Source organism: Salvelinus fontinalis, chromosome 6 (assembly GCF_029448725.1).
Source record: "Salvelinus fontinalis isolate EN_2023a chromosome 6, ASM2944872v1, whole genome shotgun sequence".
In the NCBI taxonomy this organism is placed as follows: Eukaryota; Metazoa; Chordata; class Actinopteri; order Salmoniformes; family Salmonidae; genus Salvelinus; species Salvelinus fontinalis.
In genome coordinates this window covers 64,239,672-64,267,661 of record NC_074670.1, presented here as the reverse complement: position 1 = coordinate 64,267,661, position 27,990 = coordinate 64,239,672, and the positions used below count along the sequence as shown (strand labels likewise).

At 43.2% G+C, this 27,990-nt stretch overlaps 1 protein-coding gene across 1 annotated transcript; it reads right to left on the bottom strand.

Moving 5' to 3' along the window:
* Nucleotides 1-3: 3 nt before the first annotated feature.
* Nucleotides 4-24,499, bottom strand: LOC129858292 (protocadherin-12-like). Its single transcript, XM_055927426.1, has 4 exons — nt 21,009-24,499; nt 18,519-18,610; nt 16,171-16,319; nt 4-2,015 (listed from the first exon to the last, which is right to left on the bottom strand). Exons 1-4 carry the CDS (start codon nt 23,928-23,930, stop codon nt 1,609-1,611), a joined length of 3,570 nt encoding a protein of 1,189 aa, XP_055783401.1. The 5' UTR covers nt 23,931-24,499; the 3' UTR covers nt 4-1,608.
* Nucleotides 24,500-27,990: the final 3,491 nt, after the last annotated feature.

Sequence of the window (27,990 nt, the reverse complement as noted above, 5' to 3'; positions counted from 1 at the left end):
ATGCTGTTTTAAAATCATTTTATTTAAATGTTTTAGAAAATGTTATGTACAAAGTGCTGCTGGTTTGATTTACGGCCCAAAAAATGCCATATTCTTTCGAGCAAAGTAAAAAATTACACCTTTTGTCAAAAAGTTAATTTATAACACTTTTTACAGCCATTCAAATATCTGAAACCAAATCCTGTGTATGTTTTCTTACACAGACCTAAATAAACAGCATATTTACCTCTGTAAATATTGCATTTTTCAGTAGCTAAGGAGTAAATACAAATAGTAATCAACAATGGAGACATTTCTCAAAATGGAGGTGAAGGAAATGGCGGCAGACATCCTCAGGAACAGGACATAGTTTTGCTAGTGTTTTCTCTTAAGAAAAGACAAAGAGACGTTTCCTTCTTGGACTCTTTGCTTGGGTTGCCAAAATCAGCCATTCATACCATGGACAACGCTAACAAAGAATAGCACCATGTTGTTGCTCCCACTGATAAACACTTCTGACCAGAGAGAGAGAGAGTTAATCAGAATGATACAGAGGAGAATGTGCCACATGAGGAAAACAGTTTACTTGTGTAACATTTATCTCAAGCTAAATGTACACTCTGTGCTATGTAGGGAGTACTGTATAGTACATTGACTGTGTTCCAGCACTGAACAAAGGCCTTAGGTTAACTCCTCTCCCTTTTCTGGCCTTGGCCTGTTCCAGACAGGGAAGCAGTCTGTCTAGGACTAATAGTGTAAATGACCTCTCCTAATGGGGATATGTTAGGAGAAGAGGTTGCTGATGTAAGCTTGAGCAGTTTGTCATTTCTGCAACCACAGCAAAAAGGAAAACAGTCACCAGTTTGGGGGGATTGTAAGAACATACTGGAAATTCTAAATAGCCCGAACTAACAGGAACCAATCAAATTAAGTTGAGGCAACTGTTTTCAGACCAGGAGTTGGGCCTAAGATAGCCTCTATGAGTCCAAGAGTGGACGACTCTCGTCTCTAACATGTAGGCTCCCTTTTTGTGAACAGTCACATCACAAGTCAGACTCTTGAATAAACTTCATTTGAATGTAATTTACCTGTTGTCTGCTGATTTTGTCCTGATGTAGAAGGTAATCTGAGACTAAATATCCACAGAGCAGTGTTATTAACCCGACTTTCAGTACCTTGGTCTGTATGTTGGTTTGTATTTTCAATGCTGACGAAATCCGCAAGCGACATGCACAATATGTAAAAAATGCCACAGACCAAATGTTGTCCCACGTAATCAGCTGGCAAATTTCACAAGCACTTCAAGCTGCTTTTGAAGTAATGCGCTTTGGTCAACAACATACAGTTACATTTGGCTAATGTTGACATATTGTGCAGCACGTGAAATGCATCAGGAGATGAAAAATACAAGTGACAGAAACTACCGGCATGGCAAAAAGTTGTGTAAACAACACTTTCCTGTGGATACCCTATCTACACTTCCTACCGCCAAAAGGACCAACAGCACAGACAACCGGCAACGCACGTTTGAATATCATTGTATTCAACATTCTGGCTTGTAGAGACTGTCTTTTTTACAGCAACTTCTTTTAGACTGATTTCCATGATGTAACCATGTTAAGACAAGGCCTAAGGGAATTGGGCCGAGCAATGAGCCAGAGGGGACGTCTTTTCGGGGTTCCCAGAGTTCCGTGGCGCATTGGCAGCTCCGTCCAGCCCTAGCGAGCGCCGGTAGGCGGCAGACAATCTGTAGAGCACATCTGGCGAGGGGCGTGACTGAGAGTCGCCCTTCTGGGTCAGGAGCATGTTAAACAAGGTGTTGACCTCAGAGAGCAAGGCCCCGCCCAGCGGGCCATCCTTCTCCGGCGTCTTGCCGAAGGTGGAGAAGGAGGAGGAGTCAAGAGTGTCTGGGGAGCAATGGGTGTCGGAGGACGGTGGCCCGTTGGGGACAAAAATGTTCTTGTGGTAGTCTGCAGTGAGGGGGAGGGAGAGGCGGGCCATCCATGCAGGGTCCTCTATGTCAGCAAAGACATCATCTGATAAGAGACAAGGAAAGAGATGAGAACATGTCGATAAAGTATAAAACTGGCAAAACAGTTAAACAGCAAGTATATAAGCCAAAGAAACAGCTCTACAGCAATACACCGCTGGATGTGACACAAAGTACCACATGGGTGACCTTTGTTATAGTATTTGTTGTTGTTTCCTCCTGTGAAAACAACATTAAATGAAATCTGAAGATGGGAGAATGATTATCTTGTATGTTAAAGACAAGAGAAAAATAAGTTAATAAAAATAAGCTTATGGAGGTAAAAGTCCAATCTTGCTGAAAAACTATTTCCTTGGGGGGGGGGGGGCAGGATGGAGGAAATCACAGGAGGAGTATATTTATCTGGTATTTCCTGTCATCTCCTGGCTATATCCTGAGTTCTACTCAAGTAAAGTGGCCAAGTGGTTTTACACATAATGAGCATGTACAGACTCAGAACGGGTGAAAATCCACTTAAAGCTAAGTCAATCTCTAGAGTTAAGCATTCCAGGCATTGTTGTATAATTAAATGGATAGAGACTACCGAGAGACATTTTTAAATGGCAAAACACAAGCAACATGCTAAAGGTTACAACTCCAGGAATAAAACATATAAAAAACACCAGTTTGACTGAAAATACACTGCAGAATTCAAAGGCTCATATTGATAAGTGAAACACCGCAATCATAGGCCAGCTGTGCACAATGCCATGAACCAGAGGGCTAGAGAGTTGCTGAATGACTCCTCTTGTTTTGGCCTCCCCAACTCTTTAACTTGATTCTTCTCACTTCAATCTGATTAGGCTCGTGGCCTAGAAAAAGCGCCTGCTGTGGATCACTCACCCTGTGGTCCTCATTAAATCACAACCAGACCTGGTGCACACACACTCAGCAACACACACACACTTGCAGAGAAGTCACTGAACGACCCCAGCAGCTAGCATCTCTCCCCACTCACATACACACAGTACACACACCCTAATTCTCCCTCTCAAACACACACACACTCATACTCTCTCCCCCCACTGTGACACTGACAGCCTTTGACTTAAATCTCAATCCATAAACTAAACAAATCCTTTTCCCGCTGTGTTTACCCTACACATCAGTGAAGAGTAACCTACACAAATCCCACATGACGTTCAGACGCATCATGTTTCGCCCCAAATCCCTGGAAGATAGTTATCCTCTGCGGTATTTGATTGGAATGTTCAAAGACTGAGCTCCATGTATGTGGGGGTTTTAGAATGAAAGCGAGTAAGCTCCATGTATGTGGGGGTTTTAGAATGAAAGCGAGTAAGCTCCATATATGTGGGGGTTTTAGAATGAAAGCGAGTAAGCTCCATGTATGTGGGGGTTTTAGAATGAAAGCGAGTAAGCTCCATGTATGTGGGGGTTTTAGAATGAAAGCGAGTAAGCTCCATGTATGTGGGGGTTTTAGAATGAAAGCGAGTAAGCTCCATGTATGTGGGGGTTTTAGAATGAAAGCGAGTAAGCTCCATGTATGTGGGGGTTTTAGAATGAAAGCGAGTAAGCTCCATGTATGTGGGGGTTTTAGAATGAAAGCGAGTAAGCTCCATGTATGTGGGGGTTTTAGAATGAAAGCGAGTAAGCTCCATGTATGTGGGGGTTTTAGAATGAAAGCGAGTAAGCTCCATGTATGTGGGGGTTTTAGAATGAAAGCGAGTAAGCTCCATGTATGTGGGGGTTTTAGAATGAAAGCGAGTAAGCTCCATGTATGTGGGGGTTTTAGAATGAAAGTGAGTAAGCTCCATGTATGTGGGGGTTTTAGAATGAAAGCGAGTAAGCTCCATGTATGTGGGGGTTTTAGAATGAAAGCGAGTAAGCTCCATGTATGTGGGGGTTTTAGAATGAAAGCGAGTAAGCTCCATATATGTGGGGGTTTTAGAATGAAAGCGAGTAAGCTCCATGTATGTGGGGGTTTTAGAATGAAAGCGAGTAAGCCAATTGATTTTGTTAGTCACTCTCACTCAAATATCATATTAAAAACTACAAACATTTCTCTCCACCCTATGACAAAATGTGTATAATTGCAGCAAACTTGCTTTAAAACTGCAACATTGTCTCTACACCCCATGGCAAAATGTGTAGCCATGGGGTGTAGAGACAATGTTGCAGTTTTAAAGCAAGTTTGCTGCAATTACAAACATTTTGCCATGGGAAGGAGAGAAGATTTTGCAAAAAAGTTTTTTCGGTCCACAAAAGGCTAATGCCTACTCTGACTGCTTGTGTGAGTATGAATGTGGGTACGCAGACCCGCGAGCCACTAAGGCCCCTTATGATTTTTTGTGGACCCCATCAAAGTTGATCATCCCTGGTCTAACCCCTTTTGTTTTTATGCCTGCAAACTCTTCTCCCTTTCCTTATCTCTCTCTCCCCCTCTCTCTACACCCCTACTCTCTCTATATCCCCTCTTTCTACACCCCCCACTCTCTCTATATCCCCTCTCTCTACACCTCCCCCACTCTCTCTATATCCCCTCTCTTTACACCTCATCCCCCTCTCTCTATATGTCATCCACCTCTTTCTACACCCCCACTTTATACCTCATCCCCCTCTCTGCACCCCCCCACTCTATACCTCATCCACCTCTCTCTACACCCCCCACTCCATATCTCATCCCCCTCTCTCTACACCCCCACTCAATATCTCATCCCCCTCTCTCTACACCCCCCACTCCATATCTCATCCCCCTCTCTCTACACCCCCACTCCATATCTCATCCCCCTCTCTCTACACCCCCCACTCTATAACTCATCCCACTCTCTCTACACCCCCTACTCTATATCTCATCCCTCTCTCTACACCACCCATTCTATATCTCATCCCCCTCTCTCTACACCCCCAATCTATATCTCATCCCCCTCTCTCTACACCCCCCACTCTATACCTCATCCACCTCTCTCTACACCCCCTCCATATCTCATCCCCCTCTCTCTACACCCCCCACTCTATAACTCATCCCACTCTCTCTACACCCCCACTCTATATCTCATCCCCCTCTCTCTACACCCCCCACTCTATATCTCATTTCCCTCTCCCACTCCCTTCTTCTCTTTATCTTCCGTGATCCATGGCTCGCCTCCTTGCAAACTTAATTAGACTGAACCCACCAGCAGGGAACCCCTAAATCCTCAGAAAACAATTACCCTCTTATTGGAACCAGAGGAACCCCCACACACCACATCACACAAACAGGTTTGATGTGGAGAACATCCCTTCTGTGGTAGATCTACTACAACCACAACCAAACACACGCAAATATGGAAGCAGTTTAAAGCATACCGCCAAGCGTTAGATCTACAAACCTATTTAAAGTCAGAGCTCAGCTTTAATAACGGTCATAATCATCGGTTTAGTAAATCTAAAAACTCAATTGGTGATATGTGATTCATCTTCTATCGCCTCTTAGACTTTGATTCAACTTAGATTTTCAAGTGAACTGTCCCTTTAATGGGTGATATGGCTACCAAACAAAATAATGCAGATTTGAAAGAAAATAGCAGAGCTCAAGGACAGATAGAGATTGTGAGGCCACATTCTGAACAAGGGGTGCTGAAAACACACTGATCTACACACTAGTGGTGCGCGGTTCAGTTGTTTGTTCACCCGTACACAATTGCTAATAACCATCCACAACAGGTCATAACCTATCCACAACCGGTCATAACCATCCACAACCGGTCATAACACATCCACAACCTGTCATAAACCATCCACAACCGGTCATAAACCATCCACAACCGGTCATAAACCATCCACAACCGGTCATAACCCATCCATAACCGGTCATAACCCATCCATAACCGGTCATAACCCATCCACAACCGGTCATAACCCATCCACAACCGGTCATAACCCATCCACAACCGGTCATAACCCATCCATAACCGGTCATAACCCATCCACAACCGGTCATAACCCATCCACAACCAGTCATAACCCATCCACAACCAGTCATAACCCATCCACAACTGGTTATAACCCATCCACAACCGGTTATAACCCATCCACAACCGGTCATAACCCATCCACAACCGGTTATAACCCATCCACAACCGGTCATAACCCGTCCACAACTGCCTGACTAGACTATATGTGATAAAGGATAAAGTGAAAATCTGAGGCCTGCACCCAACCCTAGCCCTCTAATTTGTAAAATGCAGTCAGAAACTGTGGAAAGTTTTTTCGTTGTTGCCTTATTTAGATATGTTTCTGCTTATAATTTCTGACATTTTGGTAGGCTATTTGTTAGTCCAGGGTTTGATGATGAGTTGTTTATCTGAATCAGCTGTGTAGTGCTAGGGCAAAAACCAAAACATGCACCCAAGGGGGGACCCAGGACTGAGTTTGGGAAACCCTGTGTTAGTCAACTTGTCTATAGTTAGAAACATGCAGCTTCTCTTTTGTCGTTATATGTTGCACTAGAAGACTAAATAAACCCTTGCTCAGCAGCATAATGTCATGTAGCTGAAATACTATCAGCTTTTATGATACTGATAAAGATAGCACCTCTACAGATGGTATCTAACTGCGCATTCACATTCAAGATGGTGAAAGAAACAAATTATATTTCTCCACTCCTGTTCCCGAGTCAAAATGTTGCCTACATTTGGTGCCTCATTTTACTGCAAGAAATGCATAGTTCTGCAGGAGTTCATATTAAATGTCAAACTCATTCTATGGAGGGCCTAGCATCCGTGGGTTTTCCTTTTCAATTAAGACCTAGATAACCAGGTGAGGGAAGTTCTTTACTAATTTGTGACCTTAATTCATCAATTAAGAACAAGGCTGGAGCGAAAACCCGCAGACACGTGTTACAGACCTACAGCCAGTCTCCAGATTTCAGTTTCCATTTAACCCAGGGGTTTAAAACTCATTCCATAGACAGCCAGGCGAGGGGAATTCCTTACTAATTAATGACCATATTTCATCAATTAAAACCTGAGGAAATCCAACCCGGAAGTGCCTTTTATTTGGAAAAATCCCTGTTCCATTGCCTGCCTATCCTCCATTTAAAGGGGTATCAACCAGATTCCTTTTCCAATGGCTTCCACATGTTGTGAACAGACTTTAGACATAGTTTCAAGCTTTTATTTTGATAAAATGAGCGAGATTTATCAAAACGTGTCAGGTGTCCTTTGATTAGTTCATGCGCGCGAGAGTTGTAGCTCGACATTTTCTTTCTCTGTAGTATTGAAGAGTTTACCGTCCAGTTGAAATATTATCGATTATGTATGTTAAAAACAACCTGAGGATTGATTATAAAAAACTTTTACATGTTTCTACGAACATTACGGATACTTTTGGGAATTTTCGTCTGCCCTTCACGACCGGCACGAGCCTGTGGTTTTCTGAACATAACGCGCAAACCAAATGAAGGTTTTTGGTTATAAAATTAATCTTTATCGAACAAAAATAACATTTAAGTGTAACTGGGAGTCTCGTGAGTGCAAACATCATCAAAGGTAAGCGATCAATTTTATTGCTTTTCTGACTTTCGTGACCAAGCTAATTTGCGGCAAGCTGTTCGTAATGTTTTGTCTAGTGATCGATAAATTCACAAACGCTTGGATTGCTTTCGCTGTAAAGCATATTTTCAAAATCTGACACGATTTCGTGGTTTAAGAACAAGCTAAGCTGTGTTTTGGTATATTTCACTTGTGATTTTTTTTTTTTTGGCGCTCTGCAATTCAGCGGTTGTTTACGAAAATGATCCCGTTAAAGGGATCCGTGCGCCAGGAGGTTTTAACCTATCTGAACAGTATGCTACAGCAGTGGTTCTCAAATGATGGGGCGCGTTAGGAGTCGGCAGGGGTGGGGGTGCGGGGGTTGGACTGAGTTATAAGGAACTCAGTCTGGCTTTAAATGCACTCTTGAAAGTTGTAATAGTAGAATGCACTAGGTGCAATTTCGAAATTGGGTAGTACACGTTCAGTTTTCCTCTTGTCATGTCAGTCATTGCATACCTTAGAGAGCTATTTATAACTTGTCAGAAATGTCCAGATCAACTAGCCCATGCCAGCTAACATTTATTTATTTAGGTTTTTTAGCCCATAGATATAGTTGTCATTTTTTTGTCACTCAAATATCACATGAATACACATTAAACATAGCAAAGTGTATAGAATTGCGAGAAAATATGCTTTAAAACTGCTAAATGTTCTTTGCGCCCCATGACAAAATGTGTAGAATTGCAGGAAATAAGCTTTTTTTTAAAATGCTAAATTCTCTCCAACAACAAGAGGGGTGTGAACAGATTGTGACATGAACAGTGCTTGTGCCCATAGAAATCTTCTAAGAAGAATGGCGTCGGAGGAGAAGGCTGCCGTTTTACAGACTCCTAACCAATTGTGCTATTGTGTGTTTATTCGCCTTATTTGTAAACTTCTTTTGTACATAATGTTTCTCCCACCGTCTTGTATGACCGAAAAGCGCTTTTGGATATCAGAACAGCGATTACTCACCTCATACTGGACAAATATTTTTTCTTTAATGAGTCAGACGCAAAGGATTTACTTCAGACACTCGACAAGGCCCAAATCCCGGTCAATCGCATGAAGAAGAGATGGAGATATCGGGGACGTAGGTCGGGGTGCCTTGTAAGGATCCGACGGCGGGTGGGCAATCTGCCTTTACCATCAGTCCTATTAGCCAACGTACAATCATTGGATAACAAAATAGACTAGCTACGATCAAAAATATCCTACCAACGAGACATTGAAAATTGTAATATCTTATGTTTCACAGAGTCATGGCTGAACGACGACACGGATTACATACAAAAATAATATTAAAACCTGTCTAGGATCAGCGTGCCGCTAGCGGCACTCCCCCCCCCCCCCCCCACTGAAAAACCAGTGCCGCGAAATTCAAAAAAAATATTTTTTTAAAATATTTAACTTTCACACATTAAAGTCCAATACAGCTAATGAAAGACACAGATCTTATGAATCCAGTCAACATTTCCGATTTTTAAAATGTTTTACAGGGAAGACACAATATGTAAAGATGTACATCTATTACCTAAAAACACATTAGCATATTCCACCATCTTTTATTTGTCCACCAACACCAGTAGCCATCACCAATTCGGCTAAACTAAGATATTTATAGCCCCTAACCAACAAAAAAACTCATTAGATGACAGTCTGATAACATATTTATGGTATGGGATAGGTTTTGTTAGAAAAAAGTGCATATTTCAGGTAGATGGCATAGTTTACAATTGCACCCACCATCACAAATGGACTAGAATAATTACAATGAGCAACGTGTTTACCTAACTACTAATCATCAAACATTTCGTAAAAATACACAGCATACACGAATCGAAAGACACAGATCCTGTGAATACAGACAATATTTCAGATTTTCTAAGTGTCTTACAGCGAAAACACAATAAATCGTTATATTAGCTTAGCACATAGCAATTAGCAGCCCAGCATTGATTCTAGCCAAAGTGAGCGATAAAAGTCAACATCGCCAAAAGATATTAATTTTTTCACTAACCTTCTCAGAATTCTTCCGATGACACTCCTGTAACATCACATTACAACATGCATATACAGTTTGATCGAAAATGTTTATATTTAGCCACCAAAATCATGGTTAGACAATGTGAAATGTAGACAAGCTGGTAAAGAAAACGTCCTTGCGCCACTTAGACAGTGATCTACTCTTATACATAAATACTCATAAACGTGACTAAAAAATATAGGGTGGACAGGGATTGATAGACAATTTAATTCTTAATACAATTGCGTTATTACATTTTTTAATTTATCCTTACTTTTCAATACAGTTTGCGCCAAGCGAAGCTACGTCAAAAAACATGGCGTCCTAAGCCACTAAAATGTTTCGACAGAAACACGATTTATCATAATAAAAATGTCCTACCTTGAGCTGTTCTTCCATCAGTATCTTGGGCAAAGGATCCTTTCTTGGGAGAAATCGTCTTTTGGTGGAAAGCTGTCCTCTTGCCATGTGGAAATGTCAACTACGTTCGGGATGAACTGAAAAGCGTGACCAACTTTTCACATCGTTGCAAAAATAAATGTCCCAAAATCGCACTAAACGGATATAAATTGCTATAAAACGCTTTAAATTAACTACTTTGTGATGTTTGTAACTCCTATAACGAGTGAAAAGATGACCGGAGAAATATAACAGGCTAAACTAATGCTTGGAACAGGAGAGGGTCGGTGTCTTCCACGCGCGTTACGCAGCAAGAAAAGACTTGCTAGCTAAAGGTTTTTTTCATTTGTAGGGCCTGTGAACGAGCAATCGAGCCCGTTGGAATCGTCATCACGTAAAGGCATCCAGGGGAAGACGTAAGAAGTGTCCGTATAGTCATAGCAACGACAGTGCCCGTTTAAATGACTTCAGAAAAGTGGCCAACGTTTCTCAAATCTGACTCCATGTCAGGGAAATTGCTGTAGAATGGGCTCTGTTCCACTTAGAGACAAAATTTCAACTCCTATAGAAACTATAGACTGTTTTCTATCCAATAATAATAATAATATGCATATTGTACGATCAAGGATTTTGTGGGAAGCCGTTTAAAAAATTAGCCACATTAGCATAAATAGTCTAAACAGCGCCCCCATCCCCAACAGGTTACCATCTAGTGTTCAGCGAAATAACAACACAATGTCAAATACAGGTAGCCTAGTCGAATAATTAACATTCAATCACATTAACCGTTACTCTCTAGCAGGAATTTCATTAATGGTCCGTATGTAGCTAAACATTCCGTTTGCTCTAAAATGGCTAAATGGTTCAAAAAAAGTAAGAGAGACACATACCGTGTCCATAGAGACACATACCAGCTCTACTGGTAGTACTGCTACTACCAGCAGTACTACACCTGCACCTGTTGATGACACAAGTTGTTCTGCTTCCATGAGCACATCCAACGCTAGCATCAGTAATTATACATTTGTTGTTAGCCCAGCTAGCATGGACACTGACATTTGTGAATCTGATGAGAACTACATTGATTTGGGGTTCACTTATATTGGGAGTAGTGCCTTTCCTCAGCCACAGTGTGTTATATGTGCAAAAGTACTATCTCACAACTCGATGAAACCTTCACTCTTGCGCAGACATTTAGAAACAAAACAAGCCTATTTGAACATGCCTATTATTTTTTTGCGAGAATTAAGACAACTTTCGAGTAGTAAGATATGTATAAAAGCAACAGATGCCATTAATAAGAAGGGGCTAGAAGCATCTTATTTGGTGAGCTACCGAGTGGCTAGGACAGGCAAGCCCCATACTATTGTGGAGGACTTAATTCTTCCTGCTGCCGCGGATATGGCTGGGACAATGCTGGGGGGAAAAGCCCCAAAAAACTATACAGACAGTGCCTTCATCAAACAACACTGTTTCACGACGCATCAGTGACATGGCAGGAGATTTTGAAACAATTACTGCTTCGCATACAAGCCAGTGAATTCTATGCGTTACAGCTGGATGAGTCAACAGACGTGGCGGGCCTGGCACAGCTCCTGGTATATGTCCGTTACGTTTATGGGTGGTCAATTAAAACTTCTTGAGAATACAGGGGGTGCTGTTTTCGCATTAGCATAATTTCCTCTACAGATTAAACTGCCTCTTATTCAATTATTGCTCTTACTATATGCATATAATTAATACCATTGGATAGAAAACAATCTATAGTTTCTAAAACCGTTTCAATTTTGTCTCTAAGTGAAACAGAAGTCATTTGACAGCACTTTCCCTGACCAAGAAAAGGAATGCAAGATGTGTATGCTCGCTTCAACGCTCTGCCTATATATGGTCACGCCACCTATGACCCGAAACACACTTCATTCGTCTTCCTCTGGGTGTCAAGAGGACGTCAGAGGAGAATTTTTTTGTTTATCTTGTACTGACGTGAAATAAGACCTATTTCTTTGGCGTGACCGACAACTTCCGGTTCTCTGAATCGCGCGATTTGTAGGTGTGATTGTCTTCTGTTTTGCTGCCGTTACGGATGAAAACTATCTCCGTCTCGAAGTTTGTTTGATACATATGACCATATCATCTTAATGTATGTTTTTTCAACATAGTTTAATCAGATTATTTGAATTTTTTCGGGAGTTTTGCCGTGTTCCGTTCTGTGACTTTTTTTCTTTGGCCAGTCGACCAGTACATATGCTAAATGAAGAGGGAAAGTTGCCATTATGAATGGATTGAACGACTCATCAGGACTAAGGACACCTTGATCAACATTCTGATGAAAGATCAGCAATAGTAAGACCCAATTTACGATGTTATTTCATATATCTGTCGTGCATGTGAACTGGTCGGCGGCGCCCAGCTGGTTCTGGCTGGCGTGGCTATGCTAATTTAGCGCTACATTTTGTTTTCACTATAAAACATTTAATAAATCAGAAATATTGTTTGGATTCACCAGATGTTGGGCTTTCAATATCTGTACGCTGTGTATTTTTTCTGAAATGTTTTAAGACAAGTAATTCGTTATATGACGTTGGTCTCTGTAATTGTTCTGGCTGCGTCGGCACTATTTCAGATTGCAGCTGCAATGTAGAACTGTGATTTATACCTGAAAAATTCACATTTTTCAAAAAAAAACTATGCTATACCATAAATATGTTATCAGACTGTCATCTTATGAACTTGTTTCTTGGTTAGTGGCTATATATATTTTTATTTAGTCGAATTAGTGATAGCTACTGACGCAGGAAAAAACTGTTGGAGTAAAAAAATTGTGTCTTTTGCTAACGTGTTTAGCTAATAGATTTACATATTGTGTCTTCCCTGTAAAACATTATAAAAATCTGAAATGGTGGCTTTATTCACAGGATCTGTATCTTTCATTAGGTGTCTTGGACTTGTGATTTAATGATATTTAGATGCTACTATTTAATTGTGACGCTATGCTAGCGATGCTAATCAGTGTGGGGGGGGTGGGGGGTGCTCCCGGACCCGGGGTAGGTGCTCGGTAGAGGTTAAGGAAGACATTCTCTTCTGCAAACCACTGGAAACCAGGACAACAGGAGAGGATATTTTTAAAGTATTGGACAGCTTTGTGACATCAAATGGACTTTGGTGGTCAAGATGTGTTGATATCTTTAGTGATGGTGCAAAAGCCAGGACATGCAAGCAGTTGCTCCTGACGCCACTTGGGTACACTGCAGCATCCACTGAGAGGCTCTTTCTGCCAAGGGAATGCCTGACAGCTTGAAAGACATTTTGGGCACTACAGTGAACATGGTTAACTTTGTTAAAGCAAGGCCCCTGAACTCTCGTGTATTTTCTGCACTCTGCAATGATAAAAGCAGCGACCATGTAACACTTTTACAACATACAGAAGTGCGCTGGTTATCAAGGGGCAAAGTATTGAATTGAGAGATGAGCTTAACGTTTTCTTTACTGACCATGATTTTCACTTGTCTTGCATGATGATGAGTTTCTCACAGGACTGGCCTATCTGGGTGATGTTTTTTCTCGCCTGAATGACCTGAATCTAGGATTACAGGGACTCTCCGCAACTATATTCAATATGCGGGACAAAATTGAGGCTATGATTAAGAAGTGGGAGCTGGCACTAAGATGCTGGCACTAAGACCGCACTCAATGAGCTGTGTACGGCCATAAGCAAACAGGAAAATGCTCATCCAGAGGCGGCGCTCCTAGTGGCCAGTGAATTTAATGCAGGAAAACTGAAATCAGTCTTACCTCATTTCTACCAAAATGTCACCTATACAACTAGAGGTGAAAAAAACTCTAGATCACCTTTATTCCACTCACACAGATGCATACAAAGCTCTCACTCGCCCTCCATTTGGCAAATCTGTACTTCTGTACTCCATGTTCCCCCCACGACTGCATGGATGCGCACGACTCCAACAGCATTTAAAAAAAAGTTTTCTGAAGACACAACGGTGCTAGGCCTGATCACCAACGATAATGAGATAGCCTACAGGGAGGAGGTCCTGGTGTGGTGTGTGTGGTGCCAGGAAAACAACCTCTCCCTCAATGTCTGCAAGACAAAGGAGCTGATCGAAAATAAATAATGTTGACTACAGGAAACGGAGGGTTGAGCACGCCTCCATTCACATCGACGTGGCTGTAGTGGAGCTGGCCGAAAGCTTCAAGTTCCTCTGTGTCGACATCACTAAGGATCTATCATGGTCCAAACTCACCAACATAGTTGTGAAGAGGCACGACAATGACTCTTCTCCCTCAGGAGGCTGAAAAGATTTGGCATAGGCCCTCAGATTCTCAGAAAGTTCTACAGCTGCACCATTGAGAGCATCTTGACTAGCTGCATCACTGCTTGGTATGGAAACGGCTTGGCAGCTGACAGCAAGGTGCTACAGAAGGTAGTTCGGAGGGCTCAGTACATCACTGGGGCTGAGCTCCCTGCCATCCAGGACCTCTATACCAGGTGGTGTCAGAGAAAGACCATAAAAATTGCCAAAGACTTCAACCATACAATTCATAGACTGTTCTCTCTGTTACCGCACGGCAAGCAGTACCGATGAACCAAGTTTGGAACTAACAGGACCCTGAACAGCTTCTACCCGCAAGCCATAAGACTGCTAAATAGTTAGTTAAATAGATAACCAAATAGCTACCCGGACTCTCTGTATTGACCATTTTTGCACTACATTTTTTTGACTTATCACATACTCTTCTGCTACTGTTTATTATCTGTCACTCTATTCATATGTATATCAAATAAAATTTTAATTGTCACATGGACTGAATACAACAGGTGTAGTAGACCTTACCGTGAAATGCTTACTTACAAGTCCTTAACCAGCAATGCAGTTCAAGAAATAGAGTTAAGAAAATATTGTCTAAATAAACAAAAGTTTTAAAAAATTATCAATAAAATCTAAAAGTAACACAAGAAAATTACATAACAGTAACGAGGCTATATACAGGGGGTACCAGTACCGAGTCAATGTGCTGGGGTACAGGTTAGTCAAGGTAATTTGTACACGTAGATAGAAGTTGACCTAAATTCCCTCGTACCCCTGCACATTGGCTCGGTACTGGTAACCCGTGTATACAGCCAAGTTATCGTTACTTATTGTGTATCTATTTTTACTTATATTATTATGTGTTTTACTTTTCTTTATTTCTCAATTTTCTTTCTCTCTGCATCATTGGGAAGGGCCCCGTAAGTAAGCAGTTCACTACACCTGTTGTTTACGAAGCATGTGGCAAACAGATTTGATTTGAAAGGTCAGAGGTGAGACTATCTGTTCACTGCCTCAGGGCAGAGTGGAGGGTGGTGACGGGGGTGTCTGTCTGTCTGTTCTATACAGCTTCAAAAATGGGACTACCATAGCAAAATACAAGACAGAAAGACTCTCCAGGTGAGAAGACAAAACATCTGAGAAACAGGCGGCTTAAACATAGTCAGGAATCCTCAAAGAGCCTGAGCTTCTCACCATTCGCGTGTCTCACAAATATAGTGTGACTTACAATGCTAATGGAGGACCCGTTTGCCTTTGGGTACGGGTGACTCAAGGATTACACACAGACACACACGCAGGTCTTTGTAACACCTCTGTGTGAGATTACTGTGCCAGCATAGACTTTAAATTGCTCTCACTGAAGATCAACCGAAAGATAGAAATCCCTGTATTTGCCCGGAGGTCTTAAGTGAGAAAAACTATGGGGTGTGTCTTTGATTTGAAAAGAACAAAGACAGGGCACCTAGTCAGAAAGAGACAATGACCTGAACAATACCTAGAAGGAACTCCACACATATATTTACCGTGTATGTTGGACTATAGAATGTGAACATATTAGTCTGTTCGACCATACAGAGCGCTACGCTCACTACTGTTTCACATACAGTATATCCCAATGTGAATCTTTACGGCTGAGTGAAAACACCCATTGTTAGTCATTTACGTCAGCTATGAATTGTCAGAACAGAATGAAGCCCCACAGAGAGCTAGGAATGCAACTAAAAGTATTTTCTCTTTGTTAGTTTTGACCATTATTTGTTTTAAGTTTTCTTCAATGTTATTGTTGTTTGTTGACTATAAAATAGTATAAGTTCTCTTTAGTGGTGAAATTGTATTCTGATGTCTATGGGACAACCTAGTAAAATAAAGGTTTAATTGAAAAATAAGAAAGGTTCTTACCAGGGTTGTTGAGCAGGGTGTTAAGGTCCTCCTCCAGTAGCAGATCGACAGGGGAGTCTCGGCCCGTGTCCCAGTCCATGTCTCCGGCTTCACTCTCGCCATGGCCACTGTCCTTGGTGCTCTGACAATCAGTGTCCTGAACGCCGGTCCTTCAGGGAAGCAGAGGAAACAGACAGGGGAGTGTCAGGGACAGTGAGGGAGGACATTTTAGAACCAACGTCAGCCATCTTGTGGAACCATCATTATGACTGTCCTGTTAAATTTTCCCAAATTGTGATAGGAGAAAGTTGATTCCATTCTGGAAATATGCTGACCTGAGCTCAATATAATAGTTTAAAGTGCAGTCAAGACCTTGCTTTTCCTGTGTTTTATATACAGTATATTGACACATCAAGAGGTTGGAACAATACTCTGAAAATTGTGATAATGCCCTTTTAGTGTAAGAGCTGTTAATAAAGACTGCCCAAAATGTCTGCCTGTTTTAGTGGGATGGAGTTTTGGACTGCCTTGTGACATCACCAGGGGGTAAATTAGTTAATAACCAATAAGAAAGGTAGTTCCAAATCTCTCTCCTCCCAGACAATCCTAGCAAAACTATTGCTTGAGAAATTGCACTTTGCTAAGAAGCATTTTTTTAAAACAATTTAATAAGGCTGCAGGACTCCACCAATCAGGTGGCCAACTCCTCAGTTAAAGGCACATGACAGCCCGCTTGGAGTTTTCCAAAAGGCTCCTAAAGACTCTCAGACCATGAGAAACAACATTCACTGGTCTGTTGAAACCAAGATTGAAACCAAGCGTCACATCTGGAGGAAACCTGGCAACATCCCTACGGTGAAGCATCGTGATGGCAGCATCATGCTGTGGGGATGTTTTTCAGCGGCAAGGACTGGGAGACTAGTCAGGATCGAGGGAAAGATGAACGGAGCAAAGTACAGACTGATCCTTGATGAAAACCTGCTCCAGAGTGATCAGGACCTCAGACTGGGGTGACTCTAAGCACACAGCCAAAACAACGCAAGAGTGGCTTTGGGACAAGTCTCTGAATGTCCTTGAGTGGCCCAGCCAGAGCCCGGACTTGAACCCGATCCAACCTGAGGAGATTGAGACGGTCTGCAGAGAAGAATAGAAGAAACTCCTCAAATACAGGTGTTCCAAGCTTGTAGCGCCATATCCAAAAAGACTCCAGGCTCTAATCACTGCCAAAGGTGCTTTAACAAAGTACTGAGTAAAGGGTCTGAATACTTTTGTAAATGTGATATTTCCATTTTTTATCTTTATTAAATTTGCAGACATTTCAAAAAAACAGTTTTTGGTTTGTCATTATGTGGTATTGTGTGTAGATTGATGAGGGCAAAAAACAACTCCATCCATTTTAGAATAAGGCTGTAACGTAACACAATGTGGAAAAAGTCAAGTGGTCTGAATACCCTCCAAATGCACTGTACTTCTAGGTGTTTTAGTGTTTAATGATAAAATACCAGAGACTTGAGGTATAGACTGATAACAGACATTGCTCCCTGTCAGAGACGTTATCTGAGCCAGTCAGAGCCAGACAGACCTGGACCCAAGGGAGATAGCCAATCAGACCAGAGACAGGAAGTCTCACCCAATCAGGTAGACTAATGTACCTCTCAGTGGGGGGGGGGGGGGGGTCAACCACCCACATAGTTGGCTATGATGACACATAAAAACAGATACCCGAGTAGAGGAGAAAAGTCTGCATTGTGCCTGTGTCTTGTTTTAAGATGATCTCAATTAAAGAATGACAGACTCTTCCTTCCTCGTGTTAGCAAAGAAGCCGAACCAGATAGAAACGTCTCACGCCATACTATAGATGATAATAACTTTGTGGTCATTGGATGTGCTGGTTCCTGCCCTAGAGGCATGAGTCAGGGCAGTGAGTCATGCTCTAACATGCCCCCTGACACATTGACTGACTGGCAGACCACCTAGGTCATGAGACACTCTTCCTGTTACTGGCAGACTGAGGGCAGAGGAGGCCTTCTGGTTTATCAGACACAAACCTGAGCTCTATTGCCTAGTTATATTCATAGGAGCATTTGAAACTATAATTATTTATAGGGTGCCTTCGAGCAGAGAAAAAAAATCTCAGTGGGATCCCTTGTACATATAAAGGATACGTATAAATGAAAAAACATAATTTTGTAAATATATACGCTTTTGAGATAAGTGAACATTTTGTGAAGAAATACATAATGAAAATCTCAAATAAATGATGCATTTAGAGGTAGTAGGGATCAACAGCCAAATGGCTCTGAAACAAAGGAGGGATAATTAAAAGAAAAAGGGAAAAAAATCAAAAAAGAAAGAGGAAATGTAGTCACCTGCCAGCGCGATGGGAGTACTTGTTGCCTCGGAAGTTGGGTCTCGGCTGCAGCTGGCCCTGGTGGAGTAGGGAGAGGAGCTGGGAGATCTGCTGTAAATTGGCAGGAGGAGAGAGGGGTTAGGAGACAGTAACCTTGTTTTAAATTTGCAGGAGGAGAGAGGGGTTAGGAGACAGTAACCTTGTTTTAAATTTGCAAGAGGAGAGAGGGGTTAGGAGACAGTAATCATGTTTCCAGCCAACCTTTTTATGTTAAGTCATGCCTTATATAAAAAAAATAACACGACAGGTGTGATGGAAAGACTAAGTGTCATCAATGTCGATAGACTTTGTGTTCGCTGGACATGGTGCGACATTTTTGTGTCTGTAAAACTAATTATGCAACAATTGCAATGGAAAAGCTTTTAAGCGGTGCAAATACTAATAGAATAACCATCATGTCGAAGTAAACTTGTAGTCACAAAATACTATGTTTTGTGGTCCTCCCATGACGACTTTGAAAACCATGCAGCTTATTAGGCTACAGATGAAATAAATAATGCTGGTGAAATGATAATCGGTGCTTGGCTGCTAATTTAGTAATAAAAATGATCTCGCTCTTATCCATAATCGCATCATGTACCGTCTGCACTGTGCCAATCTGCAAGCTGTTGGTGCCAAGACCAGAGTGGGCACATTTGCTCTTTATCAAATACTTTTTGTGCCAAAATCATCGACAAAGATAACAATTGAATGGAAACACATAGAACTTTTTATTCGGTACATGGAAACTTAAGCCCAAAAGTGTTTTTTATGTGCCCTTCATCATCACGCACAGCATCTTATTCGCAAAAAGTCAGTTTGATGGAAGCGCACCTCTAGTGGGGAAATTGTCAAATTTGAGAATATCCGCATGAAAATATGGCACTAATTGGATGGAAACCAGCTATTGATATTATAACACAGAAGTCAGAATAACAAACTAGTGCTTGGGGAATGTGGTGTATTGAGGCTGTTTGGACAGTTTTATACCAACTGTCTGGGATATCGTTTTACTCCCTGACAAAGGCAATGCCGACAAACGTTTTTAATCTACTAAATTGAACAGCATGAAGTGCTGTGGTTCTCATTGTTTTATCTATGTTCATGGTATATGTTGGTTTAACTGTTGCAACATGTGAAAGAAAGGTGACTTTCTGTGGGAGAGGGAATGGGTGTCATTCAATTAGACAATTGGAGCGGTTTGTGCTGGCATCTTTTTTATAGGACCGGATGTGCTGCTAACTGTGGCCCCAAGCTCAGAGGAAACAGCCTTCGTGATGTGAAGAGAGGGAAGTGTGTGTGTGTGTGTGTGTGTGTGTGTGTGTGTGTGTGTGTGTGTGTGTGTGTGTGTGTGTGTGTGTGTGTGTGTGTGTGTGTGTGTGTGTGTGTGTGTGTGTGTGTGTGTGTGTGTGTGTGTGTGTGTGTGTGTGTGTGCGCGCGCGCGCGTGTGTGTGTGTGCATAGGCACATGTATGTGTTGCACACAGAGGGCCGAGGGTGGGCAGGAAAGTGCTTTTACATAAAGGGCTATTCTTCTCTGACCAGTTTCCTTCCAGGATGAACCTCCGAAATATGAACATGTGGAGGAGGAGGACGGGGGGACTCTAAAGCCGAAGTGCCAAGTGGGGCGAGCGGGCGGGCGGGGGTGCAGGAAAGGTGGGTCAAGAATCAGGCCTCTTCCTGCTGTTAAAATGGAATTCACATGAGGCCTTCAGGCCTTGCCAGACTCTATGTTATAAGCCCATTGGCTGTTGGCATTGTCGACTGCGTGAATTCTCCATCAATGAGGATGCATCGTTTGACTAGCACAGCACTTCTGTGTTGGAAACCAGACCTTTACAGTTGCTGTTTTTCTTGCTTAAAGTGAGCTCAGAAATTGCAATTTGGGCCATTTGTAACTGACAACTCGAGGTCCTTACATGTCAAGGCAGTATTACCTTACACTACAGACATATCAGAGCTTACTTTGGCTGGGTTTCCCCCTTAGAGAATAAGAGTGGTCTACTGATTCTTCCTGGCATTTGTCCTCCCCTGTATGAATCTGTTATGTGATATTGAGTAAAAGGAGAGATTGCTCGGGGGGCACAGAAGTAGACAGGATTACTGTGGCTGACACATGAGCACCTGAATAAACTCAATGCTTTGGCTCCAGCATCATCTGTCAGCTGTCCCCTCAGGCTTCCTATATGTAAGCTATACACCAGGCCAAAATAGCAGAGAGGAACAGAGGGGGAAAAATATTTGCTCTCAGGACATTCAATTTATATTCCTGTAGGTTACACTTAATTACTTACAGTAATTGTTTAAGTGAAAGCAATAAGGCCTATTTACAAAACAAAAGTCTGTTATTAGTTAGATGTATATATGGTATCATCTAACATGAGAATGATGGAAATCAAGGTAATGCATTGCATGATATATACCAAATGTGCATTCATGTTTGTAGTATTTATAACTAAAATGTTTATTACCTGTACTTCTGGAGAGGCAGCAGACAGCTCGATGGAGTTGTCTCCGAAGGCAGCCATGGAGAGACGGACCAAGTTCCTCAGCATCCGTTTGTGGTCTTCAGCATCATGTACACCTCTGGTGTCTGTGTTCTTGGATGTTCTAAGTGTTGCTACCTGGGACACTGGGGAGGATGGTTCTGGCTCTTCAACGTCAGGCCTAGCCTGGATCTCAGAGTTCCCATGTCGCCTCAGGGTGCTGGTCTGGGAGAGTGAGGAGGACAACGAAGGGTTTCTTGCCTTGCGCAGGGTTCGGTAAGGAGTGGTGGGGGTTCGAGGGAGAGTGCCGTCCATCTCGATGCTCCCAGGTTTCCTGAGTGTTCTGGTATGGGAGACTGGCAGCGTTGCGCCCCCATCAGGGTAGGCCTGGGAGTGGACTGTTGGGTACATGGAGGTGGCTATGCTGTATTGCAATTCGGTGTGCTGCTCTTCAACCACCAGGGGCATAGGGGAGAGGGGCTGGGCTTCATCCTCGTCTTCCGGAGGGTCCTCCCTTCGTCCCCTCAGGACTGGCACCAGCTGGATGTCCGTCTTCCTGATGTTCTTCTGTGGACGGCGAGGGTGACGCGTGTAGGTGGACTCAGCCATCCTGCAGTTGTAGGCATGGTTGTCTCGTTTCGTGGGGCGACAGAAGGTGGTCACCAGGGCAACAGCCAGGAGAAGCAGGAGGCAGCTGGCCCCCAGGCATATGGCCATCATCATGGTGAAACTCAGATGGCCACGGTTACCAGGGGCTGAGTTCTTCAGATGGTCCTGCAAGTTGACGAAAGTCACCTCCAAGGTGACCTTTGTCACTAGCCTTGGAGAGCCCTTGTCCAATACAGCGATATCCACTCTGAAAGTCTTCCCAATGAGCTCTGTAGCATTGGTCGTGTTAACATACAGTTGTCCGGTAGTGTCGTCGAGTCTGAACAGTCCTGTGGGATTTCCATCTGTGATCATGTAGCTGAGTCTTCCATTGAGGCCAGAGTCTAGATCGTTGGCCTTGATGGTAGTGGCCAGGAATCCTGAAAGTCCATTTTGTGCAGAGCGATCGATCGGAGGATAGGTGGAGCCTTCTTCAGCACCATCCCCTAGCTCTGTCACCATCTCCCCCTTCTCTGCGTTGACAGGGACGCTCACAAAGGCTATGCCTTTCTTTGGCATTGGCTCCTTGATGACGGGGTAGTTGTCATTGACATCCTGGATCTCGATGAGTACCGTGGCAGTGCTGGTGAGGGGTGGATGCCCATGGTCTATGGCCTCCACGATGAAGGAGTAGGTGGGAGACTCCTCATAGTCCAATGACTGCTGGGCGCTGACTACGCCACTGATGGGGTGGATGGCAAAAGATGCCGTGGGAGTTCCCAGTTCATTGGACTCTCGGATGGAGTAGGACACCCTGCCGCTAAGCTCAATGTCCACATCATTAGCTTCTACCTTGAGGACCTGTAGGCCTACGGCATTGTTCTCCTTGAAGGAAGCCCTGTAGTGGGACTTGGAGAACACAGGGGCATTGTCATTCTCATCCAACACATGGACAACTAGGTATCTAACACATGACAGTGGAGGGTCACCGTAATCCTGGGCAAGTAACGTGAGATTATACTCCATGACCTTTTCGCGATCCAGGGTGCCATTGGTTACGATCATGTAGTTGTCGCCATGTATTTTCTTGAGGCGGAAGTGGCCTGATCCGTGCCAGATGTGGGCATGCACATTCCCATTGTCCCCGGAATCTGCATCAGAGACCATCATCAGTGCGAGGAATGTGTCCTCCGGTGCACCCTCTAAAACAGTTGCTACTGGAGAATCAGGAGGTGTCCAAGTCACGTGGATTCTTGGTGCATTATCATTGATGTCCCTCAGCTTGACATGTAGTTTACAGTGAGAGGGGATGGCGTTGGGCCCAAGATCGCGAGCCTGGATGTCCACCTCATAAGAGTGTTTGTCCTCATAGTCCAGTTGGCCTTTTAAGGTCACTGCCCCACTCTGGGGGTGGACACTGAAAAGCTTCTGCACCTCGGGTGGAGCATGTTTGCTTAGAGAGTACTCAACCTCCCCATTGGCCCCTTGATCAGGGTCCGTGGCCTTGAGGTTGATGACGATAGTCCCACGGGCTGTGTCCTCGGTTAGTTCCACGGTGGGGGTGCTATCCTCAAACATGGGGCTGTTATCGTTAGAGTCCAAGACTTTGACTCTGACCAGAGTACTGCCCGACCTGGGAGGGTTCCCCTTATCCCAGGCCACCAGAGTCAGCTCGAAGGAGGACTGCACCTCCCTGTCCAGCTCCTTGATCACCACCAGCTCTGCTTGCTTTGGCCCATCTGCAGTGCTCCTTACATCCAGGGCAAAGTGCTGGTTAACGGACAGTGAGTAGGTCTGCAGTCCATTGGGGCCGGCATCCGGGTCCACGGCTCGGTCCAGGGGAATCCGCATCCGCAACGTGGCCGTCTCAGAGATCTCCAATTCCTGCTTGCCACTGGGGAAGGTGGGGCTGTGGTCATTCAGGTCCATCACCTCCACCCGCACCCTCAGAAAGTGGATAGCACCACCTTTCCTGTAGAGGACACTGAAGGCCAGCTCACACAGGTCCGAGCCTCGACATAGCTCCTCCCGGTCCAGCTGTCCTAGAGTGGAGAGAGTTCCGTCTCTCGCTCCGATGGAGAAAGGCAGGGCTTGACCGTGCTCCACGACCTGGAAATCCTCCAATGCCTCTGTCTCGCCTCTCTGACGCAGGTCATCGACCAGATGGCCGACCCTGGTGCCCACAGGTTGCTCCTCCCAGACTCTGTACATAACAGTTAATGGGGCTGGGTCTGAAGACTGGGCCCCAGAAGCAAGACTCAGAACCAGCAGTAGAGCCAGCAGCATGACTGTGTGAGATATTACTGTCCTGTCCAGCATTTAAAAGGGCATGTCTAACACCCACTATAAACTACTGAGATAAGGTGGTGTAATTGTTTCCCCCTACTCTAAAATGATCTTCTTCAATTTGAATACTGATGACTGATGAAAAAAGTTAAACCTTTTTGATAGAAAATATCTCCTTTGAAAATAACCTGCTACAGTAAAATATTGATAGTTCAATATCTGAGTTCCAAATCAACAAAACATAGAATTATGTTTTTATCAGTATAAACCATTAATCAAACCGCTCATCCACCCATATTCTTACACTTTTACAGAGCTCTGAATATCAGCACAAAATATACCAACAATTACAGCTCAATCTATCAATGAAACAATCAAATGTATTTCCTAACAAAACAGAATTAAAATCGATATTAAAGATAACCCTACATCCTTTTTATACCAACAACCTTACAACCCTTAAATTGAGTCAGAGAACCAAATCACAAACCCTATAACTATAACTCTTGCCTCCCTCTCTTACACATACATACACTCATAGCTTACTGCATTACTCACACAGCTGCTGGCTCCCAGCCTCTCGGTTCATCAGCTTGTAGCTACAAAGTAAAGTTAGGAGAACACTGAGGAAGTTTGGATCTGTGATGATACAAGCAGGGGAGGACCCAGCCAATCAGAACAGGAGGCATGGAGCATATGCAAATCTGGAATCCACAACCTAAAACAGAAAAAAATGGGCCCTCAGGAAATTAAGCAGGAGTTGAAACAACATTTGAGTGCTTTTAAAGAAATGTGATCCTCCCTCTCTGCCCCCAGACCACATTTTGCCTTGTTAATCTTTTCCTGCAATATTCAAAAAACCATCAGAGCCTTGCATTGTGGATATTTAACTCAGTAGTGGGCTTGAAGTGCCGCCCCTATGGGACTTTTAGCTGTAACCAGGCCTGCTCTCCACTCAGAGCTGCATGATCTACGGTCTGGGCTCGCGACAGAAATTCTAAACACTAAATAGCACTTGCTGATAAATGTGTGGGCAACTTCAAACTTGTCAGTAGAAAACGTCTTTTTGATTGTCAAATGCCCATTTCTGGATTACTTTAATGTCTTCTTTCATGTTCTGTTGTAATATGATATGGTTTTTGTTGGGTTTCTCAGCAGTAAGCTGCAATTGTTGAGCAGTTTTTTTTATTTTTTTATCACACATAGCTCAGTCAAGTACATAACATTTTTGCTGTTGTAAAAAGTAGAAGCTATCCATACTGAAGGGCTAGCAACAATGTAGTGTATAATGCAAAACTTCAGTTTCAGATCATTTAGATACTAACAAACAGGGCAAACAATCCTGATAAACAACAGACATATTGCCAATTATATGGATCTCCACAATAGGGAAATGATAAAGGAGCGTGAAATGGCCTAATCTTAGCTCTGCATGTATATATAAAAGTTGAACGTGCGACAGGAAATGATCTAATAGCCTACATAGACAAAGTTTGTTATACTCTTTACGGTTAACACAACATGTAAAACCTGACCAATCAACCTGATCAATCAATGTTTACTTTCATATAAATATCCTGTTTGTATTATCACAATGCTTATCAATTATTTGATGAGCTGGACCGAAGGAACCGTAGGCCTACAACCTATACCAGAAACAATAGCATGGGAAGTTTCCCTTTCAGCTTGGACATCAACAAACCTATCACTGTGCGGGCCAATAAAAGCTTTTCACAGAGTGATAACACCGGACAGGGTGATAACTCTGGGAAAGATGATGCTGAAGATACGAGTCCCTCTCCACTGTATGTTTTCAGAGACATAGTTAAGGGTCCCCAGACCTCGTAAAAAGCAAAAAAGGGAGGCTGACTCCCCTCAGAGCGACCGTCTCTGTGCGGCCAGAGAGAGCAGAGGTCGGCCAATGCGATTAGGTTCTATCTCCTAAACAAACAGGGGATCCGTTTCACACATAAAGCTGTTCTTCTCCTATCCCCATTTGGAGAGCTGGTGGGAGTCCTTAACAGTTCTGTCTCTCTATCAGAGTATAAACACACATGCACGTTCACACACACGGGCAAACACATCACTACTCCCTCTCCTAATTAACATAACGTGTATGAAGGTGTGTTGTAACTTTCAACAGTCTCAACCTCCGCATCTGTGGGAGGGCGTGTGGTTAGCATGTGGTTCGTGTGTGGTAATGATTAGCCCTATTTTCTTCTACAAAGCAAATTTTTTGAAATGGTTTATACAAAAAAAAATACTGTTACCTGAAAGATTTCAGAATAAGAATCAGCCACCACTGGGTACAGACGTCATTTTAACGTCTAGTTTTGGTTTACACTTGGTTGAGTTATCAAGTAATGTAAATTCAACGTGAAATCATAAAGTGTCACCTTGTCATTGGATTTCTGTTGACAGTTGGGTGAAAAAAACGACTAAATTCCCTTAAGTTGATTACTTTTTTCAAATCCAATCAGTTTTCCACGTTATTCAACGTCATCACATATAGTTTTTTGTTGTTGAAATTACGTGGAAACAACGTTGATTCAAGCAGTTTTTGCCCGGTGGGAAGGCTCTGATTGGAATTGCTGTCATACTGTCAGACACAAGCGTCTTGATATTTTGCAGGCTCCAGGAGAAGTCGAGCAGTCAAGAAAACCTAGAAGTGGACATAAAGCTGGACTCTTAGGACCAATTGAGAATTCATAGTGGAGGACATCAAGGAGAGAAAAATGTAGCAAGGTAGTGGTGTGTGTGTGTGTGTGTCTACCATCCCTGTTTAGGGTTTGTTTGCATTCCAATAATATGCACCACTGAAGCGTTTCGTTCCCTACAAACAATCCTGTGCCACTTGTCGTCCTCACCACGGGAGTAGAACAGGAAAAGCACACACACACACACACACACACACACACACACACACACACACACACACACACACACACACACACACACACACACACACACACACACACACACACACACACACACACACACACACACACACACACACCTTGCCGAGTGGCCACCGGTGACCATTTGGGAAACACTGCTCTTAGTTTATAGTCTGATCCTAAACTTTAGTATGCATTACAAGCACACTAGTGGAGGCTGCTGAGGGGAGGACGGCTCATAATAATGTCTGGAATGGAGAGAATGCAATGGTATCAAACACATGTAAACCATGTTTGACACCATTCCATTCACTCCATTCCAGACATTATTATGAGCCGTCCTCCCCTCAGCAGCCTCCACTGCAGCACACATACATATTCCGGAGCAGCTACTGCTACACTGCTTTAGAATAATGCTCAATCCCCTTTTTGGCACTCAGATAATTCATCTGTCGCTAGTCAATACAGACAAATACACAGCAGCTAAGGAGGAGGAGGAAAACATTCAGCCAAAAACACAGACAGCCTCAGGGAGTGTAACACAGTAGGGCCAGAGGGAGACGGTAGCATTTGGCTCTGGCTTGAGTTGTGCTCTTCTGTTCCACAATGCAGATAAGCAGAGCATGTGGAAACAACAGATCAGAGAGCATCTGATGAACTATTATCTCCCCCCTCCTTTTCCTTCCTCAACCCCCTTAAGATGGTCTGCCAATGTAAACTGGCATCTGACAAGACTTTTCATGTGGGGGAGACTTCCTGCTGGTAGTAGTCTGGTTGCCACATTTGTTGTGAGTGTGTGTACATCCCGTCAAGATGCAAGTTTTCTTGTGTGTGTAGAGCATTTCCCCCTCACTTAAACATATACATCCATCCCTCTTGCTCCCACCTCTCACGTTGGAAACCCCCAACAGAGAGCCTCCTACACACCTTCCTTTTCATTCTCATTTTAGTGCGGACCGGGGTTGGGTATCTAATCTAAACATCATTGTGAAGTGAAAACAATAGTTGGTGATACTTGGAAAAACAGGAAAGTGAGTCGACAAAGCCACATAGGGACTCTGGGGTTTCAGGAAGAAATAAGCTATTTGAGTTGTTTTCCAGACAGATAAAGGATATGGATGCTGGTAAACAAGACAGGGCCAAGTGCAATTTCCCTGCCTCTGTCTAGTCAAGTCTAGTAGCTGCTGGAGTCTCTA